Source organism: Macaca fascicularis, chromosome 5, assembly GCF_037993035.2.
Source record: "Macaca fascicularis isolate 582-1 chromosome 5, T2T-MFA8v1.1".
Lineage (NCBI taxonomy): Eukaryota > Metazoa > Chordata > Mammalia > Primates > Cercopithecidae > Macaca > Macaca fascicularis.
In genome coordinates, this window is record NC_088379.1 from 190,223,618 (window position 1) to 190,247,435 (window position 23,818).

Below are 23,818 nucleotides of genomic sequence, written 5' to 3' on the forward strand. Positions count from 1 at the left end.
CACTTTGGTGACAATTTTGTGGAATAAGTAAGGAAAATTGATTTTGACCTAGCAAAATTCACATTTTCTGAATTAACAAAAACTGATCTGTGTCACTGAACCACGATTCCCCTAGATGTTAGGGTAAATGTGTGTAATTTAAACTGTTGTCTACAGGAATACTATCTCTGCGGGCTAGTTGGCAAAGTATTGGACTTAGAAACAGGAAGATATGGAGCTTCTTTCTATCCTTTTAACCTTTAACCTCTGGCAAGCCACCTATCACTACTCTGCCCAATTTCATCTAATAAACAGATGGTAAAATTAGAATTTTCCTCACCACACCCACCGTCTGATAGATGGAACTTTGTGTGTGGGAAGGGGGCAGTATTTCAGGTTTTCTGTGTTCTTTTCTCTGCAGAGAATAAACCTGAGAAAGTTCTGTGATGCTGTAGCATATATGTTTGGAGCAGGGAGAAAGAGAAGAATAAGTGATTGTTCTTTTGAAAAATTTGAATTTTATCTTCCGTTTAGTAATTTAGAATTTATTGAAATCTCTTTCTTTTTATAATACATTATCAAATCATTATCCTGAATCAGGTTCTAGCTTCTTTTACCCTAATTTTAAAACCAGTAAACCTTTGGACAGTAGTATTTAAAATTGATTCCATAATTGTTTTCCTTCTTAAATTGTATCTTCTAAGTATATATGGCTTTAATAAAATGAAGTGTTTTAAGTTGATGAGAAAATTTTGGTTTTGGATTGTTAATATGTTACAAAGTATATTAGTTTTAAATTTTTTATTGAAAAAAGTTTTTACAAGAATGTACAGATAGGCTGGGCTTGGTGGCTCACGTGTGTAATCTCAGCACTTTGGAAGGCCAAGTCAGGCAGATCACTTGAGCCCAGGATTTTAAGACCAGCCTGGGCAACATGGCAAAACTCTGTCTCTACAAAAAATATAAAAATTAGCCAGGCATGATGGCACATGCCTATAGTTTCAGATACTTGGGTGGCTGAGGTAGGAGGATTGCTTAAAAGCCTAGGAGGTTGAGGTTGCAGTGAACTGTGATTGCACCACTGCCCTCCAGCCTGGGCGACAAAACAATGTACAGGTATTTGACTTGCACCTATAAAATTAATGTGTGTTTACTTTCCAATTTTAGGGCACTAAATTCAAAGAACTACAAGACTGCTTCGGTACCATCCTATTAGCAACTGGAAGACAAGTAGCTTTCTAGATCTTAACTACGAGTAATTCATTATCAAGAGCTAATTATTTGAAAAAATAGAAGACGTTTTGGAGCAGATAGCTCAAGCAGTTAAAAGAAATTTAAGCCTGCAACTCTAATTCTCTTCCTTATTTTCATACTACTACTTAATTAATAAATAGTATTTGCTATTACACATGGTTATTACACATGGTTGTTGATTTATGTTTTTAGATCTATGTGTCTGAGCAGAACATGTGTACACATTGTATAAAATCCTGAAGTGCAATCTGTCATTTGCTTTTACTGCTAATGTTAAAAAATTGCATGGTTGGAGGGGAGGAGTGGAAGAGACTGCTGGAAGGGTAGAAAGTACACAGTAAATTCTTGCTGTTTCTTCTCAGAAGTATTGAAAATTGGATTGATAGCTATCCAAGTGTCATAGCCTACTAAAGCATTCTTAACATCAGAGATAAATGTTAGATCCATTTATATTATCACATAGATACAATATATACACATGATATAGTGAGGCAAATGCTTCAGCTTATATGGTAACACGCCTCTATTTGTGACTTACGTAAAGCCTCGGGTTATTTAGCCAATGGCAGCCCCAGGATGAGTTGAGGGGTTGAGGGGGATGTACTTGTTAGTTGAGTATCTTATAAAAATTCTGAAGTTGGAAGATGGATGAAGTCAGTCTTTGGTGTCCTCCCATGTTCCTCTCTAGCTGTCAAGCTGCCTCACCTGGGGCATCTCACCTAGGCCTTACCTGCTAGTCCCCAAGTTATCTCTTCTCCTTCACCTGCCCTGTCTCTTTAAAAAATATCTGCTCTAAGCCAGGCACGGTGGCTCATGCCTGAAATCCCAGCACTTTGGGAGGCTGAGGCGAGTGGATCACAAGGTCAGGAGTTCAAGACTGGCCTGCCCAACATAGTGAAACCCTGTCTCTACTAAAAATACAAAAATTATCTGGGCATGGTGGTGCATGCCTGTAATCCCAGCTCGGGAGGCTGAGGCAGGAGAATTGCTTGAACCTGGAAGGTGGAGGTTGCAGTGAGCCGAGATCGTGCCACTGCACCCCAGCCTGGGCAATAGAGTAAGACACCGTCTCAAAAAAAAAAAAATCAGCTCTTAAAAGACATGATTTAAGTATCTTATTGTAATTCATAGTGAGGTATTGATAGCCCTCATTCACCAGGGACAGGGGCTAGTGGTGTTTGTATTTTAAAAGGGAAATGTAAATTATCTAAATATCAACTAATACATTGGAAGTTATTTTAGATAACAGTGTGATATGGTTTGGCTGTGTTCTTACCCAAATCTCATCTTGAATTGTAGCTCCCATAATTCCCACAAGTAGTGGGAGGGACGTGGTGGGAGTTAATTGAATCATGGGGGCAGTTTCCCCCATACTGTTCTTGTGGTTGTGAATAGGTCTTACGAGATCTGATGGTTTTAAAAGGGGAAACCCCTTTTGCTTGGTTCTCATTTTCACTCTTGCTTGCTGCCATGTAAGACGTGCCTTTTGCCTTCCACCATGATTGTGAGGCCTCCACAGCCACATGGAATTGTGAGTCCATTAAACCTCTTTTTCTTTATAAATTATCCAGTCTCGGGTATGTCTTTATCAGCATTGTGAAAATGGACAAATATGTGATGCTTTCTTAGAACTTGTCCTTCTGCCAGTCCAGGCTGCCTAGAGCTGGAAATCAGATTGTAGAAGGCTACAAGACTCTTCTTTTGGGCCTACCCACGTTTCTTAAGTGGAGGGAACTATGTCAAGTCAGACATATATAGCTGGCTTTTGAAGGAGGAGTGCAGATGGTACAGATAATTTTTGCAATTAAGGTTTTAAAGGAATTTTTCATGCCTGCCTCATAACTAATACTGTGCAATTAATATCCTAAAAACATTACCAAGGGTATAATGTGAATCAAAGAGTAATACTGAATACATTTGTCTTCAGAATAGAAATGGCCTTACCAAGTACACATAGGTGAATAAAATCTATGGTTATATATCGATAATGTTACCAAACAAGCCTTATAAATATATTTATTCTTAGGCTGGGTGCGGTGGCTCACGCCTGTAATCCCAATTCTTTTGAGATAAGAGTTTTATATTTTCAGATTTTATCAAAATTTATTTTAGATTTAAAAATTATAATTGTTCATTTTAATCTGTCTTTTAACTATAGTTAATTTTTATTAATATGCCTTTTTATTAATATGCCTTTATAGTTAATTTTTATTAATATATACACTTCATATCATATTCATAGATGGGAACACTAATGCTTTCCTAAAGGGTTTTAGCAGCAGTGTGACAATTGACAGACCTTATCTGGATTTTATATAAATGTATTGTGTCAGTTTACAGAAAACCAAATATGGAAACCAGCAATGGGAATAATGACATATGTAAAACAATGAAGATTTCTCTAAGTGTTGGTAGAGGAAAGCATGCACACACGTTTGATCTGACAGGTGCAAACTAGTTATGATGCCCATGGATTGTTTTCTTACAATTATTGTCTCTTCTTTGAACTTTGAAAATGTAACAATACAACATTAGGTAGTTTCCTGTGAAACAGCTTTATTCCTCAGACTCAGCCATGACTCTGGTGTCGTCTCTTGACAACTTACACGTCTAGTTATCTGCTCTCCTGTGATGATGCCTGTATGACTTGAGTAGTTTTCTGCATCCATCATCAGTGAGTAATGGAAGAAATAAGCTTGCTTAGCCAGACATCAGTCTCTGCTACAAACCGTCTACTTACATCTGTTCAAGGCTCAAATCTGAAACAATAATTGTGGATGTCGACCTAACATGGAAGAAAGGCTTAACTTTAAGGGAGACTTAGATCAATAATAAGCTCTAGTAAGAACTGTTAAGCAGAGAGAAAGTTAAGCAGTAGTACATCATAGTTTTTGAAATCTTATCCTGCTTCTTCAGAGACTGCCTGCTCCTTTTGTATATAAATGTGGCACATGCATTAAGAATAATAAACCAAGTTTAAGGCCGGGCTCGCTGGCTCACGCCTGTAATCCCAACACTTTGGGAGGCCAAGGTGGGTGAATTACTTGAGGTCAGGAGTTCGAGACCAGCCTGATCAATATGGTGAAACACTGTCTCTACCAAAAATACAAAAATTAGCCAGGCGTGGTGGCGGGCAACTGTAATCCTAGCTACTGGGGAAGCTGAGGCAGGAGAATTGCTTGAACCTGGGAGGTGGAGGTTGCATTGAGCCAAGATTGCACCACTGCACTTCAGCCTGGACAACACAGTGAGACTCCATCTAAAAAAAAAAAAAAAAAAAAAAAACCAGGTTCAACCTGTTACTATTATAGCTGTCTACAGTAGAGCAAATTAATTTCTTAAGACTCTTGAATTATCTGTCATCCATATTATGTACCTGGAAGAATTATGAAAACCAAATTTAAAATATTTTATAAGCTGTAAAATAAATAAAAAATATGTATCAGTCTATTAAGGCTGGGTACAGTGGCCCACACCTGTAGTCCCAGCATTTTGGGAGGCCAAGGCAGGAGGATCACCAGAACCCAGGAGCTTGAGGCCAGACTGGGCCACATGGTGAGACCCTGTCTCTAAAAGCAAACAGACAAAAACGAAACAAAACAAAAACAACCACTAGATCATTATCCATCAAATAATTTGTTGTAAATAAGTTGTAAGGTAATTTGTTAATTTGAATTTTCATCAATTATAACTGAATTTTCCCTTGTGGTATTTTGTTACAATGTCAAAAGTAAGTTAGTAGCATTATATAACACTTATATAATGCAATGTACCAGATACCATTCCATGTGCATTCCATATTAATATGTTTTTAATTATTAATCTCTTGATCTACATCTAACAACAAATGGAGTTAGAGAAAGATGAACTAATTTGTCCAAGTTAGCCCAACTAGCACTGGCAAAGCCACACAGTCTTGCTTTTTTTTTTTTTTTCCCCAGACAGGGTCTTAGTCTCTGTCACCAAGGCTGGAGTACAGTGGTGTGATCATGGCTTACTGCAGCCTCAACCTCCCAGGCTCAAACAATCCTGCCACAGCCTCCTGAGTATCTGGGACCAGAGGCATATGCCACCACACCTGGATAATTTTTCAAATTTTCTGTGGAGACAAGGTCTCCCTATGCTGCCCACACTTGTCTCCAACTCCTAGGCTCAAACGATCCTCCCACCTCAGCCTTCTCGCTTTTTTTTTTTTTTTTGAGATGGAATTTCGCTCTTGTTGCACAGGCCGGAGTACAAAGGCACGATCTCGGCTCACTGCAACCTCTGCCTCCTGGGTTCACGCGATTCTCCTGCCTCAGCCTCCCAAGTAGCTGGGATTACAGGCGCCTGCCACCACGCCCAGCTAATTTTGTATTTTTAGTAGAGACGGGGTTTCACCATGTTGATCAGGCTGGTCTTGAACTCCTGATGTCAGGTGATCCGCCCGCCTCAGCCTCCCAAAGTGCTAGGATTACAGGAGTGAGCCACCGCGCCCAGACTCTGGCTGCTTTCAAGTTATGTTAGTCACTCTACAGCCTTTACCAAAATTGGAGAGCAGGGTAAGATGGAGGTAACTTACTTGTAGGAAATCAACTATAGAACACATGTTAGTTTACAAGAAAAAAGACTGAGAGGACCTGTTTCCAGTTTATTCCTCCTCACACCTTATTAAGGGGGCAGGCTATAAGCCTATGGGAGATAGCTAGAAAAACATATATTATCCTCCCTCCCCCAAATATATATATTTCCAAAAATCTTCATAAAGCAATTTGAAATCATTACACTACTGTTAGAAAGTGACCCAAAATGGTCGGGCGCGGTGGCTCATGCCTGTAATCCCAGCACTTTGGGAGGCCGAGGTGGGAGGATCACTTAAGGTCAGGAGTTTGAGATCAGCCTGGCCGACACAGTGAAACCTCGTCTCTACTAAAAATGCAGAAATAAGCTGGGCATGGTGGCACGTGCCTATAGTCCCAGCTACTCAGGAGGCTGAAGCAGGAGAATAGCTTGAACCCGGGAGGCCGAGGTTGCAGTGAGCTGAGATGAGGCCACTGCACTCCAGCGTGAGCCACAGAGCAAGACTCTGTCTCAAAAAAAAAAAAAGAAAGAAAGAAAGAAAGGAGGGAGGGAGGGAGGAAGGAAAAAAGAAGGAAGGCAGGAAGGAAGGAAGGAAGGAAGGAAGGAAGGAAGGAAGGAAGGAAGGAAGGAAGGAAGGAAAGAAGGAAGGAAGGAAGGAAGGAGGGAACCTAAAATGTCATCTTGTCTAAACTTTGCTGTTATTGTTAAGAGATGGGGTCTCACCCTGTCACCCAGGCTGGAGTGCAGTGGCACAATCATAGCTCACTGCAACCTCAAACTCCTGAGGTCAAGTGATCCTCCTACCTCAGTCTCATGAGTAGCTGGGACTACAGGTATGTACCACCCCATCCAGTTAATTTTGTCTAAACTTCTTGATACTTAAAACTCCTTATAACATTCATACAGAGTGAAGGCCCAGCCTATGCCTAATAGTCTAGTGTAACGGCAGCCTGTTAATTCATCATTCATTTAACAAATGTTGGGTGCTTGCTATATTCTGGGCATAGCTCTGGGCACTGGGATTCAGCAGTAAACAAAATAGACAAAGGTAGGTTAAAAGTAAAAGGATGAGCCTAACCTTTTAGTTATATTGTTTGTTTTATATTGTCAATGTTTTTTAACACTAACACTCTATTTTGTAACCACAATTCTCATAGTTCTTTATCTTAATTTTGTCTTTAAATGGATATAGTGCTCACCATTAGTTATTTTCTTAATGCTTTAGTTCTTTGATTTATATTTGATTTCCAGGATTTACTAATCCATTTTCATGGTATATATTTATTATTTAACTATTCAGAGTTTCTCGTACTGATTCATCATTACAAAATAAATATAAAAGCATGCAAAAAGATATACTATGCAAACACCAATCTAAAGACAACTAGAGGGGCTATATTAATATCAGAGACTTTAGAACAAGGAATACCCCTAGGGATAATGAGGGTTATTTCATAATAATAAGGGTATCAGTTTACCAAGCGGACATAATAGTGCTAAATGTGTGTGCATGCATAAGAGAGCTTTGGCCGGGCATGGTGGCTCATGCCTGTTATCCTAGCAATTTGGGAGGCTGAGGTGGGTGGATCACCTGAGGTCAGGAGTTCGAGACCAGTCTGGCCAACATGGTGAAACCCCGTCTCTACTAAAAATACAAAAATTAGCCAGGCGTGGTGGTGGGCGCCTGTAATCTTAGCTACTCAGGAGGCTGAGACAGGATAATTGCTGGAACCCGGGAGGTGGAGGTTGCAGTGAGGTGAGATTGTTCCATTGCACTGCAGCCTGGGCTGACAACACTGAAACTCCATCTAAAAAAAAAAATAATAATAACAGTAAAATAAAATAAAATAAAAGAGCTTTAAAACACATTAAACAAATTTATAGAATGAACAAATCAACTTCTCTATTCCTCTATCAGTAACTGTTAGAACAAGCGGACACCAGATCAGTACAGACACAGATTTGCTCAATCCTGTCAACACATTTACTTCGTTGACATTTACAGAACACTCCAGTTCACCTGAAACATCAACCAAGACAGACCATATTCTGGGCAATAAAACATGTCTCCGTAAATTAAAAAAGATTATAGAGCACGTTCTCTGATCAAGACAGAATTAATTAGAAATCAATAAAAGAAAAATCACTGAAAATCTCCAAACATTTAGAAATCAAGCGACTCACTTCTAATCCATTGGGTCAAAGAATAAATCACAAGTGAAAAAGAAAATATTGTGAACTGAATGAAAATGAAGACATGCCAGACTTTGTGGTGCAGTTAATGTGGGTGCGAAACTAGGGAAGGAGCATATTAGCCCCAGATAACCCAAAGGAATGAAATTACTAAATAGGAACAGAAATCAATGGAATAAAAAACAAAGCAGTGAGAAAAATCAATGAAATAATAAGCCGATGTTTGAAAAGAAAAATGAAATTGCTAAAACTCTAGCAAGAATGATAAAGAAAAAAGAACCCCCAAATTACCAATGTCAGAAATTGAAGAGGGGACATCGCTGTAAGTCCTTTGAATGTTAAAATGCTAATAAGGAATATTATGAACAACTTTATGATAATACATTTGAGAACTTACATGAAATGTACAAATTCCTCAGAACATACAAATTATCAACCCTAACTCAAGAAATAGAAAATCTGAATGGTTCTATATTAATAGAAATCATTTAGCAATGGAAAACCTTCCCATTTAGAAAAACCCAGGCCCTCTGGTGGATATTTACATATTACATATTTTCCAAATATGTATGAGTATTACATATTTAAATATTTAAGGAAGGAATAATATAACACCAATCCTACACACATTCAGAAAATAGAGGAGGGGAAACACTTCCCAACAGGATTTTCCTGATACCAAAGCCAGACAAAGACATTACGAGAAAATAACACAGACCAACGTCCTTCTGAATATAGAAGCAGAAATCCTTAACAAAATATTATCAAATTGAATCCAGGAATATATATTAAAAGAATAATACAACATCACCTAGTGGAGTTTATCCCAGGAATTCAAGGTGAATGTTTCTTAACATAATTTACCATAGTGACAGATTGAAGGAGTAAAACAGGATCACCTCAATAAACATAGGAAAAGCACTGCGCAAAATTCAACAAGGAATATTTGAACGGCAGTCTTGGAAGACAGAGTGTCTCTGGAGCCCAGGACAGGTGTGCCTGCAACCTTGGAAGCTAGAGATTGTGTTTGCTCTGGAGCCAGGGCAGGCATGCTTATTGTCCAGTGCAATGTTTCCACCTACAGCAACGGGCAGACATCTTACTAGCCATTATAATATTTGGGTTTCTAAGCTCACTCTCTCCTGTGATGCAACCCACTGTATGATCCTCTTTACGCTGCTTATAGAAATTGGGGCTCGGAGAACCGATGCAGACATGCTGATACTCTGACTCCTGCTATTGTAACAAACTCTCCTCAGTCTCTCACTCTGGAGTCTTGTGCCTTCCACTAGAACCCACAAAACTGTAGCAGGCTAAAATATGAGCTTACCAGTTGGGTAAAATCTCACATTCGCCACTGTTCTTGACAATATAAAATATATACCTAATTCCAATTTCTAATTTTAAAAACTAGTCTAATCAATTACCAGGTTAATGTCATCATATAATTTAAAAGTATTTTGAGGGTGGAAAAGTACTTGGACAAAGGTTTTGAAACATTGATTTTAGCCGTTTATTTATAGATCTTGGATGGAAGCAACTGATATAGTTTACTTGGAATTCCTAGGAAAAAAAAAAGAATTCTTTTAAGGTGGGAGTACTACTTATACTTTAAAATAGTAATTAACTCCCTCTTGCTCACTGCCAAAGTTGCTTTGTACGCATGCAATGTACATAATTAATATAAATAATTTTATCTAGAAAAATTTCCTAAATAATTTCACTGTATAATACATTAGATACAAATTTTACAAAACAAAATTATATTCATCTTAAAGTTTCCTCCTTATTTCTGTACTCTGGCTAGTGCCCAACAGGCTACAAGAATCTTAAACACATCTCTACTAATCTACCAGGACTTGCGTACCTTTCAAATCCGAAGCCAAAGGCCTACCCCGAGGACTAGAGATATCTTCATGAATATAGTTGTCAAAATGGAATTTCTCTCTTCTTGAAATATAAGTTGATTTTGAAGGGTCATTATGCTGACTACAAATTTTATCACTTAAATTTAAATATTCTCGTTGAAGATTCCGCATCTCAAATTCCAAGGTATCCCTTTCATTTTCTATGCTTCTTACATAATTTTCTAAAAGTATTTTGTCTTCAGTAAGTCTACTGATGCTGTTTTCAAATTTTACATTTTCTTGACTATGTTTCTTTAGTTCTTCTTTTAGAATCTGATTATCTGTTTTGGTTTCCATGACCATTTTTGATAACATTTCGCATTCCTTGCCAATTTCCGACAAGCTATTCTTATAAATACTTGCTTCTGATTTTGCGTTTTTTATTTCTTGCAGAAAATTCTCTTCTGCAGTAGATTGGTAGGTTTGAATATTCTCAATTTCTCTTTCCATAATTTGTCTGGCAGCAGCAGATTCTTGTAATGTTGTTTCAAGATTGAGTTTTTCATCTTTAACTGTTTCTATTATTTGAAGAAGTGTCTCTTGTTCGGTTTTTGCCAATCTTTCTTTCTCTTTTAGCTGCATTACCTCTAGCTGGTTTTCTTTTAGTTCATTTTCAAGTGAGCTTTTTTCTTTTAGAAGCTGGTGTGTTTTTTTCTCTAACATTTCTTTTTCATCTTGTATCAATAGAATATTGGTTTTCATTGCTTCCATTTCTATACTCATTAGATTATTTTCATTATTGACAATGGCCATATCACTTTGAGTTTTGTGTTCCTTACTTTTTAGTTGATCGAATGCTTCCATCATTTGTTGCTTCTCTAAAGAAAGTTGTATGTTTTTTTCCTCTAGAGTTTTATTTTGGCCTTGGAGAACATTATATTTACTAATTATTTTTTTTAATTCTTTAAGACACTCTTTGCTGTCTTCTTCTGTTTTACTTAACTTAGACTGAATAGTACTCTTTTCTTCAACCAGATTCTTAAGTTGCTTTTCATATGTTTCAACTTTCTGTATGAGAGATTGTGTGGTAAAGATAAGAGGTTTCATTTTGGACTTAAGGTTCAGATTTTCATTCTCCAGCTCTGTTACTTTTTTCTGTATCTGCACAGATTCTTTCAGGTAATTCTGTAAGTACTGAATTTTTGCAACACACTGTTCAGTAACGGAATTAACTTTGGAAGTTTTCTCATTTTCAAATATTATTGATCCTTGTTTTACTAGAAATGGTTGTCTTTCTTTGTCTTTCATTTCATGTTTTGTTTGGTCGAGGAATGACAGTGTGTATCTTGGAACTCTGGAATGGAATTTTAAATCTGTAATATTTTTGCCAGTGATGGGAATTTCTTTATTGTTTTTCTCATTTCTCTTTCCCCTGTGTATTTCACTCTTGGATAATTTTTTACATTTTCTACAAAAATTCACATGGAATTTTGACACTGTTTCCCTGAAGGGGAGTAATTTGTTTACTAATGCCTCTAATTCTGAAATTCTCTTTGATTTTATATCTTCATTTAAGTTACCGTCCACGTTTTCTTCCTTAATAAAGTTCATTTTTTCCTGGTGAATAGGGGACAGGTCATATTTATCATTACTTTGAACATTTGGATCAGTTTTTAAAGTCTGAAGTTCATTTGCAAGTGCCACTTCCCTATCGTGTGACTTTTGAAGCTCTTCTTTCATTTGTTCGATAGAATGGCAAATGTCATCCAAATTTTCACAAAATCCATGCTTGAGAAAAGGCACAGTAATTTTGGATTTATCCAGAATTACCGTATCAGCTTGAGACATCACATTTTGAGGTGCAGTAGGTAGAAAATGATAAAAGTTATAATTCTTCAAGATGTCAGAATTTTCTGAAGGGTGTATAATTATGTTTGAAGATAAATTGTCTGTTGAAGTTCTCAGAGTTAAAGTGTCCTCGAAATGCATCTGGGATGGAACATTTATATTTTGAGAGAGACTGTTCACACTATCACCACTTAATTTTTCTTCCACTGAATGAAGTGTCTTGGAATCCTTAAAATGACGACTTTTCTCCATAGAAAGGTTTCCTTCTTGATTCTCTGTAGGCTGTAACAAGAAGAAGTACACTATAAATGTATTGTCATTTGCCACATGTCCAAGCAGTACAGATAATATTTTGTGGAGGATTTATTTATGTACCCTAAACAAGCATTTTGCCCATTTCCACAGCAAAGGAGCATAACAAGTATGATTTATTTTCTCCAACAGTTGTTTTGAGATCTGTAACTCTGGTCTTCACAATTTGCTTAGAACTTGCTCTTATTTCCTTTGGGCTGAGATACGTGGGCCAACTCCTCAATTTCAGAAATATAGAAATTTAGCGTCCTTCAAGAGGCCATCATAGGTAGGTGGGGAAGATGAAACTGATAGGTCAAATGGGAGTTTCAGGCAAATAAATGTTTCTAATTCTGAGCTATTTGTTAACCTTAGCTTGCACTCCTTTCAGGTGATTTTAGGACTGTGACTATCCCGGAAGTGTGAATTCGAGTCAGTGTGGACACAGTGATGGTAACTTTGGTTCGGAGCTTTTCTAGGGAATTTACCGCAGACCTAGGTCAATCCTAAGTGAATAGATTAGCTATTAAAACTGCCTTGTATTTGAATTTACTTGGGAATCTTTTGGGATCTGGATGAAGTCAAATGTCCCTTCCAGACTCTCAGGAGAAATGGGCAAATTGCAGAAGAACAGAGGTAAAAAAACACATGTCTTTTAAGGGTTTCAGGACTGGACTTTCCTTATTTTCATCTCTGATGGTCCATTTTTCCTATAACAAAGGGGACCACGTAAAGTGAAAGGAACTGATGGTAGTCACGTTTTGAAGTACCTACATATAGAAATGATATCTATAGAATAACATACCAAATCCTTTTCAATGCGTGCACCAAACGCCAGATTTTTTTCTGAGCCAAATTGTGGGTTTTCTACTTCAATAATACTTTTGTTCAATATTTCACTGATTTCCGACTGTACCTTTAAAAGTTGAGAAAAATTTGATTTCAGATTTGCAAACTTATGAATGTACAGGAATAATAGACATTACAATTAAAAGGTGTGTTTAAATTTCCTGCCCATAAAAAGTCTTTCCCATTGTATAGAATATAAATAAAAGCTACTTAATTTATTGTAATCTTTATCATTAATCTTTAAGAAAATTATGCCTTAATTGTTATAAAGTCAGAAACAATTTGGTAAAACAAAGTTTTATGAACTATATTCAAATGATTTTAGACGTCTGATATTTACATTGTTGAATAAGAGACCTTTGGAATCTATTCTGTCCCCTTTAGGAGGAGTTATCTTCCCTTCCCATTTCCCTGCAGGTGCTTTTAGTATAAGAACATTGGGATGAAGTTTACATTGGGTCTTTAGTGAATATGTGGGTGTTACATACCCCCAATATCCATACTGTAGCCCTCTGTTTATACTTCTCCTTATTTCTTCTGGATGAAGTGTGGTTATGGTAGTATTGATTCTGCCTCTAACTCCCAGGGGCACCTGACTGAGTGCTAACCAGTCAGGGAACAGTAGCCACCTGACAGTGATTGGTTCAAGCATTGCCTGTGACCCAGTCGGGATCAGTCTGAATCAGGCCAAGAACCTCAGTCTAAACTATTATGAGCAAAGTGTAGCCGGGTGCGGTGGCTCACGCCTGTAATCCCAGCATTTTGGGAGGCCGAGGCGGGCAGATCACTTAAGGTCGGGAGTTCAAGACCAGCCTGGCTAATAGGGTGAAACCTGGTCTCTACTAAAAATACAAAAATTAACCAGGCATGGTGGTGGGCACCTGTAATCCCAGCTACTCATGAGGCTGAGGCAGGAGAATTGCTTGAACCCAGGAGGCAGAGGTCGCAGGGAGCCAAGATCATGCCACTGCACTCCAGCCTGGGTGACAAGAGCGAAAACTCCTTCTCAAAGCAAAGTGTACTCTCTTTTCTGACTTGAATTTGGAAGGAAAAAGAACTGGACCTTCTAGCAGATCTTCTACCGCCACAGGGAGTCTGAGAATCCCCTACCGTGGAAAACAGAATCAGGATACAGAGTGAGACCTGTTCTGACAACACAAGACCTGATCACGTGGACTCAGCCATCCTGAAGTGGGCTCTCTCTACGACTTTCATTTACTTGAGCTGTTAAAGTGCATTTTTTCCCTAAACCAGTTTGAATTAGATTTTATGTCACTAACAATGAGGGTCCCTATCTGTAGTCTGTATATACTTTAAACGTGTATTTAAAAAATCAGCGACTGCTGCGTGTTTTGGCTTGCTACCAAACACAAGTAAAACAGAGAGAAGAATGTAGTTTCCTTAAAAGAAATTTTGAGCCTAGAATATGCTGTGACCCTCTATTACATTAAATTCTGTGTCAGCTAATCCATTGGCTAGTGACCATCAGCTTGGAAGATGGGATGATACTTTAAGGTTAGATATTTCGTATGTAGATTAAAAGAAACATACCATGCTAACATTCTGCAAAGTCTGCATTCGCAAAGCCTGAAATGATTCCAATTGATGCTGAAGGACCTATGACAAAAGTAAGAAATTGAATATTTTTAGGTAGGTAAACATATTATTGAATTGTTATGATTTTATGTCTTCCAAAGTTGCCTATTACTTGAAAGGATCCCATGAGGGTCAGGTGGTTCACATTGTTAGTCATTTTGCTAACTCTCCAATGTGCTTTCATGGAGATCTTTGTGAGGATAAAGTGGGAGAACCCGCATGCATTTAGGGAGTATTTGTTCTGAAAAAGATCAGCCTTTACCCAGAATTTTGGAGATAATAAAATGAAATAGAGACTCACTTTCAATGCTGATTGTGGTTGGATTTGGTTTTCTGATTCTGCTATGCAGCCATATTCTAAGAAGCAAAATTGAAAAACCACGTGAGCTAATTCTTAAATTTTGTTTCTTAATACCTGTAATAGAAAGCGGTCTCCAAACTCTCTTGGATAGTGAGGCAGAGATAATGAGAACTTCTGATAGTCACACTATGCTAGTCCCACAATAAGCTTAAGTGATCATTCTCGCTTGACTTAATATATCCACTTGAGGCTTTAATAGTGTCTTTACTTTCAGGGTACACCATTAATTTGCAACACCACACTTAAAACTCTGAAAAACTCAAATATCAAATATCTTTGTTTCTGGGATATAAACTACATTAAAAACAAAAACAAAAACTAATACTCCTCATGTTATGGGAGACCCTTGGCAAAGTAGTATATAGATAGGCCTCAGTTTCTGTGAAATTTCTATGACACTTTTCCCCTTATGGAAACCAAGTTGGATCAACAGTGTATTTTTTGTCTTGGTCTTAAGCACAGTACCCACACGTGGCTTCTCTTGGGAAGGGAAGTTGCACATTCGCGGTCTTTAGATCCCCTCTTGGCCCTGTATGAATGGGCCTGGGCCTGGAACACTTCTTTACCGAGAGGACTCTTTCTAAAGTCCCCACTCACAGCCTGTGCTGGACTTGCTACCATGTGTGGGGACAGCACTCCCTGCTTCAGACTCAGTGTGTACTCCTTTGTTCTGCTTAAGTGTGTGTGTCATATGATACCTGGCCAACCCCACTACTCTATCTGTCCCCTGCTAGACGGACTGGGCCCTCTGGCTATGGTGAACTAACACCCACTACTGAGGCTGATCTTGCTCCCTCTCTTCGTCTCTTCGCTCTGTGAGTAAAGCGTTGTTTCATCTGGTGCCTGACTGTTGTGTTTTGCTTGGTGACTCGGATACTGAGACACAGTAGACAGAAGTGCTCCAACTTCTTTTGATAATAGGCAGAATGTCACTTGCTTGATACCTTCCTGAATAGAGTATAGATCTGCAACAGGGGGAGACTACACCATGTTTGCAAATTTCCTCACATTCCTCTTCGTCTGCATGTCAGGCTGCTTGCTTTGTCAACTTTTTCTTAAAGAGTGTATTAATAAAAGCTTTCAGTGTCCTAAGTAAAATGTGAGCTATGATGGAATGTTCCCAAGGCTGATAATTTCTGCCCTAAGTTTTTAAAGAGGTCAGCGAATCTCCTTTGGATTGGCAGACTGTCAGATGTTAGAGAAGCTGCTTGCAAAGTACGGCACCCCTTTTGCCCTCTGACCCTCACCACCAAAGGGGCAATGCTGGTTTGGAGCCTGGAGCTGCCTGGCTATTGAAGAGCCTTCAGTCAGAGGGCGGGGAGGGAGGGCAAGTCTGTCTGAGTCTTGCTCAGCTTTGCCTCTTCTTGGGAATAAAATGGCAGCTAAACTCCCGGTATCCTGAACTGTTCATCTAAAAAATAAGGAACTGAAGGAAGGCCCAGACCAGCATAGGAAGGAAACACAAAGTTTTTCAGACTCTAAAGTAATCTCTTCTAATGAACTTAACCAGAGCAAAGTGCACGTCGGAAAGAATATACCACCTAGAATCCCGCCACCCACAACAAACTGCTGTTAGTTTTAGGTGCCATCTTTCAGTTAGCTCTCTACGCACATATGTGGACAAAGTGGAATCCTTTTATACATCAACGGTATTTTACATAAATAGTACCCATATTTACTTGAATTTAAGAGAATTTTAAAAACTGCAAGTAGTGGAAATTAGTTCTAGTATTTAGATTTTTTTTTAACTACATGAGAGATATTATTTTCTAAGAGATCTCTATAAGCTAATGAAAATTAACATGAATTGAGATTGAAATCTTTATTGTTTCAATAACAAAAAGTTCTATTGTATTCATTTTTGACTTACCCCTGCCAAGAGAGATGAGAAAATTAGCATTCTATTTCCTTCGATGCCTACTTCCCTCTTTTCATGATATTTGCTAGTTATATGATTTATACACTGTGAAGTTTTATGTTTACATCCTGTTCTGTAACCGTAATTTCCACACAGCTCTTTATTTAAACACAAAGATAGGATATCATTCTCATAAATATTTTCAGCCTTCAATTTTATTCTGAATGATGTAACTGTTCAACATTCTATCTCCTTCCTATACCGACAGCAATAGCTTCCTTTTTCTGTACAGATTTTCTTTCATTAGGAGGATTTGCAAGTTCAAAGCTAAATATAAGATTCCTTTAGCTAAAATCAAATAAGAAATATAAGACCAAAAGAAATGTACAGACTTAATAAAGGGATATAGTAAATCAAAGATTTTAAAGAAAACAATGGGATTTATACCTGTTGTCTACATCTATTTTTCATCTTCCACCTCTTCTACCTTTTTTGGCCTCAGCGTGATTGCACTGTTACTAGGCAGCTTAATGAACCCACGGGAGCACAAGATGAGGACACGTCGGAGCAGGAGACGGGGCTAGATTACGCAGGGCCTCCGGGCCAAGCTGAGCGGGTTGGCTTTTCCTTTAAGTAAAATGGGGAACTTTCGAAGGTTTCCATCATGAGAATGATCTGATCTGACTGAAAAGTTTACAGGTCACTCTGCTACATGATAATGGATTATGGGGTGGGAGTAAGAAGGCAATTGCAGGGCTATTGCAATAATCCAAGTGGAGATGAAGATATCTTGGACTGGAATGGTGGTGGGGAAAATGGGGAAAAGTAGGTGGATTCAGAATACACTTTGGAGATGAAGCCAGCAGCGTTGCTGGAGGATTCGTTGGGGCCCGGAGAGAGGAATGAAGGATGACTCCTTGGTTTTTGGTGAGAGCGATGGATGAGTAATGATGTCATTTACTGGGGGAAAACAGTAGAGTAGGAACATACGTTAGGAGAAAAACATTTTTAGATATGTTAAGGCTAGGTTGTCTGTTAAACATCATAGGAGAGATATCCAGCAGCCAGGTGGGTCTACCAGTGTATGGTTCATGGGAGCAGCAATGAACACATCATTCAACATGGGTGGGACGGGTGCGGTGGCTTACTCCTGTAATCTCAGCACTTTGGCAGGCTGAGGGGGGCGGATCATGAGGTCAGGAGATCGAGACCATCCTGGCTAACAAGGTGAAACCCTGTCTCTACTAAAAATACAAAAAATTACCCGCGCGTGGTTGCACGTGCCTGTAATCCCAGCTACTCGGGAGGCTGAGGCAGGAGAATTGCTTGAACCTGGGAGGTGGAGGTTGCAGTGAGCCGAGATTGTGCCACTGCACTCCAGCCTGGGCAACAGGAGCGAAACTCAATCTCAAAATAAACAAACAAACAAACATAGATGTCACTGCTGGCCATGTGGAAGGACATGCATAGAAGCCCGAAGGAAGTGCTTGAGGAGAGGATGGAACATGGAGATTGGTGGGCATGGAGGATAGGTAGCTCTTTGTAGTTTCACTGTGGAAGGGACGACAGTGCATCCTGGAAGAGATGTGAAGTTGAAGAGGGAATTTTTTTTCTTTTTTTGAGATGGGGTCTCACTCTGTTGCCCAGGCTGGAGTGCAGTGGCGCCATCTTGGCTCACTGCAACCTCCACCTCTAAGGCTCAAGCGATCCTCCCATGTCAGTCTCCGGAGTAGCTGGGACCACAGGTGTGTGCCACCACATCCGGCTAAAGGAATTTGTTTTGTTTTGTTTTGTTTTTTTAACCACAAGACATTCTAACATCCTTGTTTGCTGCTGGAATCACATAGCAGAAAAGGAGAAAAGCAATAATTCTGGACAAGGAGGGAGGCTAATTGCAGAAGCTGGGTACTTGAGAATTCCACAGGAGATGGGATCCAAAGGAAACCACTTTTGATTGATCAAGGACAATTCTTCCATTGAAATGGGAGAAGACCTAGAATATGGGTTTCACAAATGTGAAGGGTGAGAATGAAGGAGTTTGGGTGTGAGTGCTTCTACTTTTTTCATACAGTGTGGGACCATGTTACAAGGGGAGAGGCCAGGGAGAAAGGTGTTAAGAGATTTGAGAACAGGAGGAGTGAAATAGCTTTTCTTGCAGAGGGTTTGAAAAAGAATTTGCTGTGGAACTAAAGTAAGTTTTCCCAATAGCATTGAGGACTCATTTTAGATTCATGGCATAACTCACAAGTGAGTGTTTTTCTCCAGCAATGATTCCGTGCAGGCAGAGAACAGGCAGGGAGTTGGAGTCATCTATTTTTAAAAGCTATCAACATAACTTGCTGTTTTGTGAGTTTCAGAGATGTTGGCTGCTACGTATTCCCAAAGGAAAGGTAATTTAAAAACTCAGCAAAACTTAGTCACACAGAATTATGTGATTCTAGAACTGGAAGGGAAATTATCCAAGAACCCAGGAGATAAAACACAATCACACTTCACCATTTACCAAGTCCCTGCTAAAATTACAATATCGGGAGGCATATAAACAAACTGAAGACATGGTCCCACCCACCAAGATTAGAGTTTATTGGGAATGTAAGGAATAGTACTCATCTTACATTCAACTTAAATTTTCCAGCTGTTTCATATTTGTGTCAAAAGTGAAAAACAAGAGAGTTATCAATGGGATGACTTTTGAGGTAATTTTTATTCTGAGCCTGCAAAAAAAATATTGCATTCAATGTATACAAAAAGTATTGACTGCATACCTGTAGCAAACAGACCAAGAGGAACAAATACGTCCTGAAAATGCAACAGGATAATGATTCTATATAGGATGTCAGGCTCTCTGCAAGCTTTCTAATTCTTAGGTTCTTCTCATGGCAACCTCTGCCTCCTGGGTTCAAGCGATTCTCTTGCCTCAGCTTCCTGAGTAGCTGGGACTACAGGCATGTGCCACCACACCCAGCTAATTTTTGTATTTTTAGTAGAGATGGGGTTTCACAATGTTGGCCAGGCTGGTCTCAAACTCCTGACCTCAGGTGATCCTCCTGCCTCGGCCTCTCGAAATGCTGCGATTACAGGCGTGAGCCACCATGCCTGGCTGCAGGTTCTAATACTGAGTTCTGCTGTGACAATTCAAGTTCATTTCTAGACGTCCCAGTCTTACAAAGCTTTGTGAGGTGTGGCACCCTCTGCATGAGGCTTTGTCACAGTCATTATGCAAAGAGCTATGCAGCAGGTTGCCTGATGCCCAGATGTGAATTCTAGCTTTGCCACACACTCGCAGTGAGGGGTAACTGCAGGCAAGTGTCCAGTTTGTAGGTAAAGTCCTTATTGAGTGCACGGCACATAGTGAATGCTCAAGAGACATGAAGTCATTGCTGCAGAGGCGATATGATGATTATTTGGTAAATTCAAAGCCCGCTCTTGGTTCCTCCCTCCTGCCCTTCCCTATTTGTTCTGCTCCATTTACAAGAGCTGTTCCTCAGTCACACCAGCCACACTCCCACCACAGGGTCTTTGCAGTTGCCATTCTCTCTGCCTGCAATGCTGTTTCCCTAGAAATCTGCACAGATTGCTTCTTTACCTCCTTCTGGTCTTGGCTCAGATGTGACCTGCTGAGTGAGGACTTCTCCCACCACCCTGTTTAAAATGACACGCTTCCCACCCACCTCTGCCACTCCAAATATTCCTCCACCCCTTCTCAGCCTTATTTTCTCCATAGAATTTATTCCCCACATACACACACGCAATAGCCTTTGTCTGTCCGTTCCCTTACTAGAAGGTAAGCTCCCTGTGGGCAGGGAATCTTGCATGTCTTGTTCACTGTTGGATCCCCAGCACCTAGAACATCACTTGAAACTTAGCAGATGCTCAAAAGAATATGCTCCACAAACGAATGAATGAATGAATGAAGACTCAGGTAGAACAGGGTGCTGGGAACAATACCCTGGTCATCCTCAAATTCAAAAGTCTCTCACAAACCCATTCCAGTAAGGGTGAATTAGGTTAACCACTAGTTCTCAAATCATAGAGACCTTAGGAACATTCTATAACTCTTTGTAACCTGGCAGTAGTTATGCAAATCAGGTCATTATTTTGTCAGTACTCAGGGAATGGATCACTTGGTGACAATCAAGCGTCAACAGGAGAATAGAGAGAAGGGCGCCAGCCATACCTCCTACTTTTGCCTGTAGTTGCAGGCAGGAAATTCCTGGATGGCCCCTGACTCAAGATAACTGGTGTTTATTGAGAACCTGTCCTGTGTCAACACCATACCTGTAACCACTGTGTTCTGACAAGAAAGACTGTAACTCTTAAACAAATACATGTGCTATTTTGCATGTAACTATTTTCTATAAATATTGGCATCTTTCTCCAGAACCCTAAGCCTCATTCATGTTAGAAAACATGTGAGCTTGCCAAATTAAGGTACTTCTATTTCCTCTGACCTTACATGCTCTCTTTGAGGTAAATACAGAGTTACCTCAATGTCTCAATTCTCTGTGAGGACTCTTTCTCCCGTTTTTAGGGGCCCCCTTTGCCTCTCCTGGTTGCCCAGGGAAACCTGCATATCTCATGGGTGGAGGTAGGAGGGTGGAGAGGGGACTGGCCAGTGCCTGTCCTGCTGGCCTCCACTGGGGTGCCTGGGCACCCGGGTGTCTTCCGTCTGCTGAGGTGTGACTGCTGTAGTCTCTTCTTTCCGGGCCCCGACAAGGCATTTTGTGAAGATGTTGGATGGTGACGGTGCAGAAATCCTGTCCCAACCTCAGACCTCTGGGGGCTCAGCACTTTGGCATCAGGATTATCCATATCCTACAGAGGGGCAACTGGGGGTCCAGGCATGGCACATCAGTCTAGACCCTTCTTCTGCCCCGTGCTCTGCTCCTTCCCCAGCATGTCACCTCATAGCAGGCTCCTCTGAGAGGCGTGTAGTCGCCTGGGACTCCACCTTCAATGTCCTCAGATTCCCCTAGCTGGGTACCCCCATCTTATTCATAGTTTATGTGGAGATTGAAAACTTTAGCTATGTGGCTATTTCAAACATCCTCCCCATATAATATCCTGTAGTCTATAAATATTTACTGTAAAAAGTAGTTTTCTTTAGAAAAGGTATACACTCCTCCCTGGATATCCACAGGGGATTGGTTCCAGAGCCTCTGCGGATAGCAAAATCTGCAGATGCTCAAGTCCCTAATACAAAATGGGGTAGTATTTGCATAGCTTTTATGCATATCCTGCTGTATACTTTAAATCATCTCTCAATTACTTGTAATACCTTATACAATGTAAATGCTATGTAAATGGCTGTTATACTGTTCAAAATTTGCATTTAAAAATTGCGGTACTGTTATTTTTAAATTTTTTTTCCCCCCTGAATATTTTCCATCTGTGGTTGGTTGAATCCAAGGATGTGGAACTCCCAGATACCGAGGGCTGACTGCATATCGTTTTAGTGTGTGTCCAAAAAACTCAACAATTCTTACTTAGCATTCAGAGAAGCAACCTAGGATAGGGTGGTGGTGAAGACAGGCAGTCCGGAGCCGCCCTGCTGAATGCCCGCCCCATTCCATGCCGCCTGTGTGACCTTAGGGAGTTAACCTCTCTGTGCCCGTTTCCTCATCTGCAAAATGGGGATCGTGACAGCACCTACTGCGTAGCAGTGTTGTGAGAATTAAAGAGTTGATCCATCACGTGCTTAGATAGAACAGCACTGGCACAAAGCGCGAGTGCCGTGGCGGCTGCTGTCAGTGTCATCACGGCCGTGGGAAGCACGCCAGGTGAGCAGGTGGCGCGGGCCAGGTGCTGCCGCCTGTGTATGGTTAAAGGAGGCTTTTACAGCCTGGCGATTTTACCTGTGCCACTGCAGCCACTTTCCTTCACCCCCTCCGAGGAATTTAGGATCTTGGACGCTGAAAGGAGAACGGAGTCAACTTCATCCTCTTCCTGGGGCTGCTTTTCTGTAACAGAACCGTCCGGGGCTGTTCGGTCGCGGGGCGTGGCGTGGCGCGGCGGGGCTGGAGGTGGGGGCGTGGCAGAGGGATGGGGAGGGGCGGGGCTGAGGGCGGATGGGGCGGAGAGATTGGGCTGGGCTGCGGGGGGCAGAGGAATGGGGCGGGGTCAGGGCCGAAGGCTGGGCTGGGCATAGGGAATGGGGCTGGGGGCGGGGCGGAGGGAGTGGGGCTGGGTGGGGATGGGGCGGGGCTGAAGGCTGGGGCGGGGTGGAGGGCTGGGATGGGGCGGAGAGATTGGGCGGGGCTGCGGGGGGCGGAGGAACGGGGCGGGGTCAGGGCCGAAGGCTGGGGCGGGGCGGAAGGATGAGGCGGGGAGGGCGGAGCGGAGATAATTAGGAGGGGGCGGGGCTGAAGGCTGGGGCGGGGCGCAGGGATGGGATGGGGCGGAGAGACTGGGCGGGACCTGTAGGGGCAGAGGAGTGGGGCGGGGTCAGGGCTGAAGGGTGGGGCGGGGCGGAGGGATGGCAACAGGCCGGGCCTGGGGCGGGGCACGGCGTTTTCCGCAAGCGGCCGCCGGAGGGCGCGGTGGGCGGGCAGCGGCGGCAGACCGCGCAGCTAACCTGTAATCACAGCCGGAGGAGGGGGCCGCAGCGGGTGCTCAGCCCTAGGGCCGAGCAGGAGATGTGCGGCAAGTGCAGAAGGGCGGACCCGGGATGCCCCGGGGCTTCGAGCGGGGAGCCGCCTGCTGAATGCCCTTCTGCTGCCCTCAGTTCCCGCGGCTCCCCTAGGATCCCAGCCCCGCCCAACTCTTACCTGGGCTCATCGCCGCGGCTCATCTCTCTCGCAACAGCCGCCGCACGCGCCCGCTCCGCCGCCCCGCGCAGGGCATCCTGTCGCCGGGTAACCGGGTAGCCGGGGCGCTGGCCCCACCCCCACCCTCGGCGACGCGAGCTCGGCTGGGGTCCCTGGTGGGGTCCCGGTGGGTCCCTCGTCACTCCGGGCGTTTCCCCGAGAGCTTCCCTGGAAACCTGGCCTGGGACAGCCCACCTGGGCCCCTCCCCGCACACACGCGGCTATCCGGGACGGGCTTGCTCACACTCGGACTTGCGGCAGTACCCGCTGGACCAAAGCGGTGCAGAGAAAGGGACCGCCTGGGGACGGACACACACCTGAGAGCTTCCCCTTTGTCTTTCCGCATCTCCACTTCATCGCTGGTTTTATTCTTAGT

The 23,818-nt window shown here is 41.6% G+C and overlaps 2 protein-coding genes across 3 annotated transcripts in view; one reads left to right on the plus strand and one right to left on the minus strand.

Annotated features, from left to right (window-relative positions):
* The window catches only part of CFAP96 (cilia and flagella associated protein 96), a 24,225-nt gene extending 22,840 nt beyond the window's left edge, over nt 1-1,385 (plus strand). The window contains exon 8 of the mRNA XM_005556434.5: nt 1,147-1,385. Within this exon, the coding sequence (XP_005556491.2) occupies nt 1,147-1,195 (49 nt within the window). The 3' untranslated portion in view covers nt 1,196-1,385. The remainder of the gene's footprint in view (nt 1-1,146) is intronic.
* CCDC110 (coiled-coil domain containing 110) overlaps nt 1-23,603 on the minus strand; it is a 26,565-nt gene extending 2,962 nt beyond the window's left edge. Inside the window, exons 1-7 of one of the 2 annotated variants that reach the window (XM_074040864.1) lie at nt 23,404-23,603; nt 22,492-22,596; nt 14,719-14,774; nt 14,373-14,438; nt 12,778-12,888; nt 9,854-11,963; nt 7,755-9,549 (exon numbers count right to left, since the gene is read on the minus strand). In XM_074040864.1, the coding sequence (XP_073896965.1) occupies nt 9,500-9,549; nt 9,854-11,963; nt 12,778-12,888; nt 14,373-14,438; nt 14,719-14,774; nt 22,492-22,596; nt 23,404-23,413 (2,508 nt within the window). In that variant the 5' untranslated portion in view covers nt 23,414-23,603 and the 3' untranslated portion in view covers nt 7,755-9,499. Of the gene's footprint in view, nt 1-7,754; nt 9,550-9,853; nt 11,964-12,777; nt 12,889-14,372; nt 14,439-14,718; nt 14,775-22,491; nt 22,597-23,403 lie in introns of those variants that run through there. The other variant, XM_005556432.3, reaches the window with a different exon arrangement.
* Between the last annotated feature and the right edge of the window lie 215 nt (nt 23,604-23,818).